The 11,686-nt window shown below is 42.4% G+C and overlaps 3 protein-coding genes across 3 annotated transcripts; 2 read left to right on the plus strand and 1 right to left on the minus strand.

Annotated features, from left to right (window-relative positions):
- Window positions 1-3,692: 3,692 nt before the first annotated feature.
- K441DRAFT_168651 (uncharacterized protein) lies at window positions 3,693-7,693 on the minus strand. The gene is made up of 9 exons (XM_067640303.1): window positions 7,435-7,693; window positions 7,270-7,382; window positions 6,994-7,222; window positions 6,874-6,933; window positions 6,482-6,805; window positions 6,260-6,419; window positions 5,409-6,167; window positions 5,009-5,353; window positions 3,693-4,958 (listed from the first exon to the last, which is right to left on the minus strand). The coding sequence occupies exons 1-9, from the start codon at window positions 7,435-7,437 to the stop codon at window positions 3,721-3,723; spliced, it is 3,231 nt and encodes a 1,076-aa protein (XP_067509615.1). The 5' UTR covers window positions 7,438-7,693; the 3' UTR covers window positions 3,693-3,720.
- K441DRAFT_652514 (uncharacterized protein) lies at window positions 7,655-7,970 on the plus strand. Its single transcript, XM_067647383.1, has one exon. It carries the CDS (start codon window positions 7,749-7,751, stop codon window positions 7,935-7,937), a length of 189 nt encoding a protein of 62 aa, XP_067509616.1. The 5' UTR covers window positions 7,655-7,748; the 3' UTR covers window positions 7,938-7,970.
- K441DRAFT_725844 (uncharacterized protein) lies at window positions 7,688-8,551 on the plus strand. The gene has a single exon (XM_067654134.1). The coding sequence runs from the start codon at window positions 7,994-7,996 to the stop codon at window positions 8,258-8,260; it is 267 nt and encodes an 88-aa protein (XP_067509617.1). The 5' UTR covers window positions 7,688-7,993; the 3' UTR covers window positions 8,261-8,551.
- The last annotated feature ends 3,135 nt before the right edge of the window (window positions 8,552-11,686 follow it).

Raw genomic sequence — 11,686 nt, forward strand, 5'->3', positions numbered from 1 at the left:
GTAAGTGTATACCTAGCGGAGCTTTATAAGGTCTATTATCCACTACCTTTTTATATATAGTAACGGTCTAGATTTCGGAGTTAATATGTGGACTACCTCTAGTACTACCTCTATAAGCTAGTCTATTTACTACTATACTCTACTGCCTACTAGGATAATACAGAGGGCGGTAGCAATCCTATTCCTAATTTTATTCTATAGTGCGTTTTTAAAAGGCATTCTCTATTTTATAGCGCGTTTAGGGACCGTAATATTAAATATTATTTTAATTACCCTATAATTAGATCCGTGTTCTATCTTATATATAGTGCACTTTACCATTATAGATGCTAGCTTATCTAATACTAGGATTAAGTTAATTATTATCTTATAATTACCATTTTGCTATATTTTTATACCCCTAGGCAGCAGGCTACGCAGGGAGTAATCTCCTATAAGATTAATAATTAGGTTAGCTTCTCCCTATCTTACTAGCAAGACGTTATTTCCTCCCTATAGCTAATCGTGCCGATTAAAGTCTCCTATAAGTATTATATTGGTTTATATACCTATCTTATTCTATATTTCTTAAATTAGTTAGCGTAGTTTACTAGTTATATCTTATAGTGCTTCTATATTCTTTCCCTTAATATATACTAATACTACTAGTACTAATCTATTAGGAAGGCGCAGTACCGCCGCGGTAAGGTCTGCTAATTATACTGGCACTTATACGGCCTTAATATCTTTTTTAATTTATAGTATACTCTATACCGCCCACCTCTCTTTATACTAGGCCGTAGGTATTACCTTAATCTAATTTGGGTGTCCTATAGGGACTATTATAACTATATTATCCGTTTTTTATATATATAGCTCTGATATTACTAACACTCCAAAGTCTTTTAGTTGTTTATTATTTATTAGGCTCTACTATACCGTACTCTACTTTTAGATATTTAGTTAAAGTACCTAAAGTGTCTTATATATAGCGGGTAGGATAAAGCACTTAATAATTTTTATTAAACGATTTATATGGTCCTCTATAAGGTATATACTTTGGAATCTGTCCTTAGCAGTTATTATAATAATGTCCTTCTTAAGCGTATTTAGTATATACTTGCGGTCTTATATATATAAATACTTTATGTCCTAGTGTCTAACACTAGTAGTATTATATTAGACCGCTTTTAGGTTTATAGGTTCTAATATAGGCTAATTCCTCTATAATGTAAAAGTATTAATCTTATAGCAACCGTGCTGCCTTACTACTTTTAGTAACGTATATAACTATTAATTTATATACCTTTCCTATGTCTTTTTTACTAAGCCATCCTATCTGGGCTATATATATATTATTCTCTTTTCCTAGCACCTCTATTACTTTATCTTAAATCTTTCCTTCCTAGTTAAGAACTGCTATTTGGTTAGCGTTATTAATTTTTACTAAATAGAGCTAGTCTCACAGTACTTAAACGCTAGGTGCTAAGGTCTTTTAGGCCGCTTCTTTTATATATTAGAGCTTAACTTTATTTCTATAAGTTATCCTAATGCGTGCGGGATTCCTAGGGTCTTTAATCACTACTATATAGCGCTAGCTCTTGTGGCATTCCGTTATATATATACTATTTTTAATTACTTACCTAATTACCCCTAGTTATGCTTTATTCTTATTTTTTTCTTTAACTCTAAATATATTAACTATATAGTACAGCATATTAGTAATAGTTAATAGTATAGTATTCCTTAACGGAAAGGACGTTAGGTTACTTAGTTAACTATTTAGCGGCGTATAGGCAACCTCCGCGTACGACAGATCCGCGCTCGGTAGTATTTAAATATTAGATAATTAGGTCTAGATTACCTTTATCTTTTTTATAACCTTTACTCTAAGCGCGTTAATCTACTCTATAAATATTTCGGTAAGGGCTTTAATTTAGTTCACTTATACCTCTTTCTGTTTCTCTATTACCCCTAGTAGTAATATAACTAGGTTAATTAGCACCTTAATCTACATGCTTATTATATTTATCTTCTTAATTATTACTTAGTTTGCCGTAGTAGCTATTATTACTAATTACTCTGCTCTCTTTTTAGCTATTATGTGGTTTCTTATTAACCCTATCTAATCTTTAGGACGTAGTTTTTTCCCTATACGCTTTAATTGTGGTGCCCCAGGGGCTACTACTGCCACGTGAACCGTATCTTCTATATCGCTCTCGTAACTATCGTGTTTAAAGGCCTTAGTTGTCTTGACGCGTTCCCGACGCGATTGACGCGTTAAGCCTCCTTCCCCCTCTGTCGTCTCCATCTTCCCTCTCTTAACTTGAATACTGCGTGTTAGGGGGGTGTTATTTAAAGATGTGAAAAAACCCTCTCTCTATGTAAACATTGAGGGCGTGTTATTCGCGCACGGCTTATAGACATCACGTGACATCTGAGCTTCTACGCGTGTATTTTAACAATTACTGCCCTTATTATTGCCTGCCGTTGATCTGATGGATAGCTTCGTTACTGACACCGGCCGAACGACGCGTGGAGGTGGTAATAGCTATGCTAGTAGCAGCCGCGCTTCTGGTAAGGCTCCTGCTGTTCTACAAAAGCGCGTTAATAAGCCCGCTGGTAGAAAACGGAAACGCCAAAGGACGACGATAGATCTGATTAAGGCGGAGCCTCTTACCTATTACGAGTCTGAATCCGAATCCGAGCGATGAGGAAGCTGAGGGCGACGTGATCAAATACACGCTTATTGACGACTGAGCGACTCTCAACACCATGCCAAGACTGGTGATAGTAAGTACGTGCTTCAAATTGGCTCGATCGTTACTATATACGGCTGCCGACGTTATATAAGCTATATAGGTCCTTGATTTATTCGTTTCCTGCCTTTATTTAACTACTCTACGCCTTTGTTAACCGTTTCTACTACATATTATACTATAATATCCTTAAGTATGTACTATTTTATCTGGTTTATCTGGTTTAACCGGTTACATAACCGGTTAAGAGCTTGAATTTGCTTTTTGGACTGGATTTGGCCTCATTTTTGTATCCAATCCAGTCCATTTACATCACTGGACGAGCGTTCCCAAAGACAATGCTCTTATAATAAATAGGGTTCACCTCTGCCCAGTCTCTTGACTGTTCCACCTAGAGCACTTGTATGACCTCATTCACTTGCTTTCCAGCTTGATGGCAAGCAGTAATGATGTTAGAAGCCTGGAGAGTAATAGTTTCCCATTCAACATAATAAGACATCTCCCCATCTTTAGAGCGAAAGCTATGCAGCTTCTGAGGTTTCCAGAAAATTTTAACCCGTCTCTCTTGAGTACCCTTATCCACCTTATCTGATGCGTTTGTCTCGGGAGCATTTGAAATGGATTCCCCTAAGGAAATTGCGTTTGCAGCGTCCTCAAGCTCGTTTAAAGTGCTAAAGGCCAAGTTAATATCTACCATTAAAGGAGGTATTGCTAACTCAAATTGGCATATCTTGGTTCTGGATTTGGTTGGTATTAGTGGGAGAAGGAACATTATTTGTGCTGAAGTCAGTTAGCAACGGCGAGATCCATCATCAGAACTGCTGCCTAGATTGCTATCTAGATCACCACCAAGTCCAGTTCTATTATATATTGGCGGCCTTAAGGCTTGCATTCTCTCAAGAGCGTCTTATATCACGGGCGCGATGATACATTCCTGATCGCTATCACCAGCTGTTTCTATACCCTTCGCCGTCTAAAGCAGTTAGCGTTCTCTCCCGGCCATCTCATTAACCAGCGCAGAATAAGATGTAGCGCAAGATTTTGTTTGAGGATGTTCTTCTCCCAAAACCATCTTATATCCTTCGTAGGCCTGCTTATATAACGGCTGGGCCTCTCTATAGCGTCCTTGAAGTTGGCGCAAAGTTGCAACAAGTTCCACGCAAACCAGAACCTCGACACAGGTGCTGCCCAGCTTCTCCCAAGACCTCAATAATCCTTTGGTCATATCATCTGCGTCCTGGTACTTGCGCTGACTTATCAGAGTCGATAATATTTGTGCAGTAACACGCAGTGTCGAAGGATGCTGCTCGCCCAGCGTCTTCTTATATCCCACCGAGGCTCTGTGCAGCATTTCTGTCGCATAATCATGCTGTCCGTTAGTAGCAAGGATCGATGCCATCGCATCGACTGAGTGAAGAGTGTTTGGGTGGTCATTTCCCCATGCTATCTCAGCTTCTGCCAACGCGCGGTCCGCCCACTCGAGTGCTTCATCAAGTCTCCCCTCCTTGAAATGGATGTTCCCTACAAGTTGAGTAACCATTGTACGTGGGTGATCTTTCCACCCGATTCGGTCTAATACCGCCAGCGCTCGATGACAGAGGTCCAACGACTCACCGAAGCGTTCTAAACAGCTAAGAGCCTGGGCTACTAAAAAGACAAGGTTGAGCGTGTCTGGATCGTCGTCCCCCAGAAACATCTCCGCGCTGTATAGTCCCTCGCGGAATACTTTCAGCGCGTCCTCGTATTTTCCCTCCCATTCCAGGCAGGATCCTATATAGTCTTGAGCTCGACAAATGGTCACCGAGAATTTGTTCGTGGCTGATTTAAGCCTAAGATATGTTTGCATCAGCGTTTTGCTCTCCGAATAGCGACCATGCCAGAAGCATATACGCGCTAATGTGTACACAGCTTCAAGCCCAACATCAGTCCAGGAACCACGAGACAGCATTACTTCCGCAGTCTTTACACATATGTTGATATGCGGCATAAGTTGTGTCTCGCGAGTCCAATTGAGAACTTTTCTCTCATCTTCTTTATCCCAGAAGAGTGATTGGGCTAACAAGTGTGTGGCCGCCTCCGAAATGCCTTTTATCCTTTCCTCATCAAGCCGTTCACGAGCCCAGGTATGTACTAGGGGATGTATCCAGAATGCTTTGGCGTCCATATTCCGCTTGGCTAAGGAGTAACGGAAAAGGTGTAAGATTCCGTCGTCAATACTTGCTTCGAGCTGTTAGACTATTGGTCATGCCCAATGCACTTGCTACACCTACCTAAACCGAATTTTTTATTCAAGTAAGCAATGTCACTCCTAAAGATATCCTCTTGAATGACTCCGTTGTCAAGGAACGCACTGATGTCCAACAAGATGATCGCGTCTTTGCATGAGTTGCGAAGGAAGTCGACAGATATTTCCCAAGTCGTGAAACTCGCCTCTGCCCGCTGTTTCCACAACGTCTTGAGCGGTTTCCTTTTGAGAATAGATTTGAACTCCTTCTCAAATCTGGGAAGGAAACCTGACAGAGGAAGCTGGAGGCCCAAGACATAAGCTGCGGCTTGGTCCAGAGCGAGGGGTAGCCCTCCTAGTCTTTTGACAATTGCACGCGCGTGTTTTCGTTCTTTAACACAACATTAGCTCTGTTTTTTGTTTGGCAAGCTTGTGGATTACCATACCATCTGTAGTCGTCTCTGAAGTTGGACCTGTCATTTTCAATAGCAGATCAATGCCGGTTTCATCGTCCATTTCGCCGACCTCCACCGCAGTTTGGTAGCTTTCGAGATCCCGCGTTCTTGTGGTCATGATGACGCTGCCAGAAGCACTCATTGGGAGAACTTCGGCAATGTCTAAGCCTTCGGGATTATCGTAATTGTCAAGAATGAGCAGCCACCTTCTATTATCGCGCAAAGAAAGCCACTTTTTAAATGCATCCTTAATAATTGTCATTGACCCGCTGACTTCTCTGATACTCTTATCACCCTCATCCGTAAAAGCTTTTGCTGGTATCCCTAAGTCCAAAGCCACTTGGGTATATTGGACATTGATACTTTGCATGCGCAACTCAGAACATCTATGATCTACCAGTGTTTTCATGTTGTTGAATATGCTAGTTTCCATCCGGCCTTTATCGGTCATGTCGATCCACCAAATTGAGTCATAGTCGCTCTCATGCAGATAGGAATATTGTACTGCGATCTGAGTTTTCCCCACCCCTCCCAGACCGTGTAATACTAAGGTTTTGAGTTCGCACTCATTGGGGAGTCGTCCAGGCTGAAGTTTGGTAACCATTCTAGAAAGTATATCCCCTCGGCCAGTGAAATATTTGTTTCTCATGAAAGGCATTTTCATCGGCATATAAAATGTCGCAGGACCTTGCAATCTGCCCGCTGTCCGTGTCCTGCTTGCAGGTCTACCTATCTGGGTAATCGATCCGGCTATGAAGAAGAAAATGGTGGTCAGCCGGGTGATTGTGTTTATTTGACTGAAAGATGAAATAAGGGACCAAGAAACAAAGCTGCTTACGAACTTTGAGTAGCCTTTCTTTTCAGTATCTTCATCTTGTTCCATACATTTTCATAGTCTCCGTCGTCTTCATCTGCAAATTTCACAATATTCTCATGGTCAGCTTGTATTGGTCCTGCAGTCTCTTTGTCATAGCCAACACGCGCGGAGAGCTCATCAACAACCTGCCGAAGTAATTAGTGAATTGATAAGACGACTGCGGCGAACACCTGTTCTCTGGACTTACCACTTCCCCAAGTTTGGCAGTGGTACGCGTTTCGAAATACGTATAAATTATGACCCCTCTTCTTATCCACAAGCTAGTTTTTCGAAAGTCATCCGCGAGATCTGCTAACTCGTCCGAATGCATTTCTAGCGCTGCCTCCAGTCTTGGAGGCACTTCAGTAAAGGCTGCTTTCGCAATCTTCTGCAGAACCCAGACTCGTTTGGTATTGTTAGTGGCGCTACCTGCGTGAGGTGTACCGAAAAACATAAGACCTTTAGTTGAATTATAGATTAGATGGGCGTCGTCCGCTTCCGTATTGACCGCTTGAGAGGCTAGCACAAGGGCCTGATAATAGTGTCGTAAGCGTCTAATTCTCGAGATGCTTCGGTCAATGCCAATATAATTCCAGTTACCTTTTTAATGATCAGACCTCCCAGGCTGTGGCCCACAAAGATTAACGGCCTGTTTGTCTCCTGCAACGTGAAACAGTATCAGTACGCATGGCCATATTATTTCAACACGGTATCACGCACATAATCCTCCTGTCTCTTATTCACCAGATTACCAAGCAGGCTTTCTGCAAGGCCTTTGATGCGTATTAGGTTGGTACCAAATTGCGGTGTTATATCGGCATCGTATCCGAATAGTAGAACACGGGCGTCTGGAATACGTTTGCGCAAGTCCCAAGGCCAGAAGAAGCCGGTTGAGGGATGGGCCCACGTCTTTTCTGGGCTTCCATTGAGGCCATGAAGTAAAACGATGCTGCATCATCTTAATTACTACCCTCGTAAGAGAGAACACGCCCATACTCTACAACACTTCGTGCGTCGCCACAGAGGATAGTGATCCCGCTGCGACGAATTGGCGGAGACGGGGTGTCTGGCCGGAGCCGCAATTGGGTCGTTGAGAGCCTGTCGCTAGCCTGCGCCTTAGGTCAGCAATCTCCAATAGCGAGTGTACAAATGCATCGATACCATATCTTTGGCTGAGCATTCCCTATCGGTATCTCACTTATGGTGGGTTAGGCTTGAAGGGTGCGAACGCGCCGCACGCAACTGGCGATCCCCCGCTTCTTGTAGCTGAAGATGCCCAGCTTGAAGATCCCCACTTCTTGGGTCCAGCTTGGCTAAGACTCTGACCAATGACGAAGGATGACCTCCAAAACGCCCAAGCGGCTTGCACAGGCTTCTATCCGAGCCGGCAGCCCCAATGATTGGGATAGAGTTGTTCTCGCCCGATGGAAGCAAGCTGGCGTCGGGATCATACGACAAGACTGTGCGGGTGTGGAATGTCGCCACAGGACAAGTCAAGCAAGACGCTCGAGGGCCATTCGGGCTCGGTCTGGAGCGTAGTGTTCTCACCCGATAGGAGCACGCTGGCATCGGGATCATATAATGAGACTGTGCGGGTGTGGAATGTCGCCACTGGACAAGTGGAGCAGACACTTGAGGGCCATTCGGGCCAGTCAGCAGCGTAGTGTTCCCACCTAATGAGAGCAAGCTGGCGTCAGGATCATACGACAAGACTGTGCGGATGTGGAATGTCGCCACAAGGCAAGTGGAGCAGACGCTTAAGGGCTATTCGGTCAGCAGCGTAGTTGTTCTCGCCCGATGGGAGCAAGCTGGCGTCGGGATCATACAAGAAGACTGTGCGGGTGTGGAATGTCACCACAAGACAAGTGGAGCAGACGCTCGAGGGCCATTCGGACTTGGCCAGCAGCGTAGTGTTCTCGCCCGATGGGAGCACACCTCATTCATTCTACTCTGTAGATATATCGACATGTTAGGTGACTCAGAATAGTTCAACGGTCTTATGTCTTCCATTGGATTATAGGCCAGGTCGTATTGCTACCGAAGGCAATACTCTTGCAATTGGAGCTGTCACCGGTCGGGTGACGAGTATTACATTCTACTCAGATGATAAATCGGGATGCTTAGTTGTATATATATAAATTTTAGAAGAAGGGTCCGGGAGGGCTCAAATATATAATGCCTCTGAGATTGCCGCCAGAAGTTTCCGGCATCATCTGGGCGCTTCAGCAGTGGCTACTTAAAAGCGCTAGCGCCAGCTCACAGTCGCCAACTGTTATTTAGGCGGTAGGTTTAGAGGGGTTTAAATGGAACGTGAGAAGTTAATGCACTATTGAGGTTCATTAATGCCTTAAGGTGGTGGTCACCCCACTAGAAGTCCTATCCTTAGGTCCTAACAAAGACCACGTAAAAGCGCCTACGACTTTCTTAACAGCGACGCTATTTCTGCGGCTGATTTTGCGAAGCTTCGCTTTGTGAAGGAAATTTTATCGTGGGGCCTGTTTTTATCGTTGGGCTGATATGGCCGTGCTTAGCACGGCCTTTTTTCGAAGAAAAAATCGCGCAGCGACCGGAAGCCGCCGAGTAGGTAGCTTAGCCTAATGAGATTGAGGCTTAGGGCGAGTTCGGTAACTTTTTAGGGTGGCGCGTTAGAGGGTTGTACCATCCCTTAGTGAGGCAACCGTTTCTTGCACTTTTCGTATATGCAAGCCTCTCAAGCCAATCTAAAGGCTCTATACCGTGTATAGCTTGGTGTTAAAACCTTGGTCAATGCGATTGCTCGGCGGTAGGGGTATAGGCGCCACCTCCGAGCTTCGGAGTCTCGAATATTGATACTCAAATATTGCGGTAAGTAGCAGCGACGTGGCTAGGAAGCCTATATAGAATATTTAGTAGTATAGTTGATTAAAAAGCTTTAATATTATTGCTGCCTGTTTAATCAAACCCTTAGTAAGATATTGTCCTTATGCCGCCCAGAAAATGTCGTGTGTCTTTAGCTCCGAAGCCTCCTAAGGCCCCAAAAGCTTTAAAAGCTCTAAGGCCTATAAAGCCTCCAAAAGCATCTTAAGCATAGGAGTCTTATTCACAATCCTTTTAAGCAACGCAGTATATACACAATAGCTTGGCGGAAGTAGTTGTACAGCCTCTAGAGGCTTTGGTGGCTCTAGTACTTATACGGCGGGTGGCGGCGCTAAGTAAGGATATTTAAGAGGAGGCTCGGCCGAGTACCCAGGTGGAGGATATTAAGGACGAAGTAGGAGCTATTTTTAAGGCCCGCGGTGAGACTGCTAAGGATAAGGCAGATAAGGTGGATAAGTGTCAGGTGACGAAGTCACCTCGCCTATATGTATTGTTCCGCACAGCCGTGCCTGGCATCAAGCCAGTCACTTACTTACCTTTTGGTTTGTGTGGCTGAGTGGTGCGGAGCTTATCACCTCACAATAAGGCTGAATTACCAGAGCTGTTAGCTAAAGAAGTTATAAGAATGGGCCTTCCTATCGTTCCTACTATATAGGAGCCTCTAGCTGCCGTTCCTGAACTAGACCTTAAAGTTATTAACCTTCTAAATAACTTAATATTCGCCGCTCGGCGTGCTGGTAAGCCTATTAGTAGCTTTAACATAGGTAATAAATCTAATAATCTTCCTAACTAAGTTAATAATAAGCGCTCTGCTTACTATATACTAGCAGATTAGATTAGTATAACATCTAGTAGATATAGATCTGGATAGGACCTGCCGATTTAAGTATTTCTACTATTTTTTAGTATTAGTATATTTAAGAGGCTCGCTGTTAACACAAACCTATATACAGTATCTTAAAATGCTAGCGGATATTACTAATTAGAATAATATATAGGTAAACGATTACGGATATAGAAGGAGACCTCTGCTGGCGAATTAATAATTTAGGTAAGGCTTATTATCTATATAGGCGTCTTTAAAGGCACCTAGGTGCAAGATCTTTGGGCCGTAGATCCTAAATATCCTAAACACTTAATCAGCTTATTTATAGGTTAAAAAAGATAGGAGTAACTTAAGCGCTTCTTTTATGTCTTATTACCTCCACTAGAGGGCGTTAAACATTAGGTCTTTAAGAAAATTAAGCCGTTAACAACTCCTTTAGGTAAGGCGTTTAAAAAGTACGTTATACCTAAATCTATAGTTAGCTTTAATAAGATAATAGTAAGGTTTACTAAATAATCTACGGCTATAATTAAATTGCCTAGTAAGCTAATACCTAAGGGCTTTAAGATAATAAGCCTTTGTTAATATGGATATTACTATAGCTTTATATTTACCTTACCTAGCTGCTTTTTTAGGCTTCCTTCTTAAACAGATTATTAGGATATTATTCTCTTAAATACCTCTAAGTATATCCTTTACCTTACCTAACAGCTTCCTCTTTAGGCTCGTTAATTTTACCTATTTTTAGATAACTACTTTACGAATATTCCGTTGCTCCAGGTGCTTTAACGACTCGGAATTACTGCAGCTAGCATAGCTTAATTAAACTTAAAGGATTCTCCGGAGGTGCATAAAAGGGCTAATAAAAGGAAAAAAAGGCTATTATTTAACTTTATTATAAAAGTAGTCGTCGGCATAGTTAATCTAGTGCTTTTAATTATATAGCAGGATAAGAATCTAGTACGGTTTTTAACAATAGCTCACTTATGCAGCAATAAGGACGTTAATAAAGTTAATTAGCGTTGGCTGCGGGCATATAATTCCTGTTACGGCACTGGCAGAACTTGACTGGCAGAACTTAGCAGAACTTTAAGGTCACGTGACTAAAGGACCGCATAAAAGAACCCTACTTCGACCGGCGCTGCTCTTCTTCTCCTTTCCTTTCTCTAGCTTTAGATTCTCGTTTATAGACAATCTAATTATATAGGCTTGCACGTCCCTTATACTGTGCTCATGCCTTAATTAACTAAGTCGCTAATATTATCTAAAGCTTAAACCACCCTTTCTTCCTAAGAAGGAACTTAAATATATTTATAGGACTATAAATAGGACAAGGACACAGAACAAGACCCTAAGGACATTACTAGGACTATAAGGATAGGACCTAAAGGAAAAGAACAGAACCCTAAAAAAAGGACCTATAAGACACGCACAGACTAGAACCCCTAAAGAAATTACCCAGAATTACCTAATACCCCTACTACTATGCTACAAAACATAGTAGTAGGCAAAACAGCTATAGGACCCTTAAATACTTTAAATAAAGAAATAATTAACGTTTTAACCCCCTAGGCGGAGCTTACGGCAGCTAATACTAAAATTAAACAACTGCAAGAGCTGCTTAAAGCTAGAGATACCCCTATATCTAATAATAAGTCATTATTAAACAACCAAAGACTTGCTATAATCCTTTAGGCCTTATCCTAGCGCCTTAATAGATCTACTAAGACC

Source organism: Cenococcum geophilum (genome assembly GCF_001692895.1).
Source record: "Cenococcum geophilum 1.58 unplaced genomic scaffold K441scaffold_3, whole genome shotgun sequence".
Lineage (NCBI taxonomy): Eukaryota > Fungi > Ascomycota > Dothideomycetes > Gloniales > Gloniaceae > Cenococcum > Cenococcum geophilum.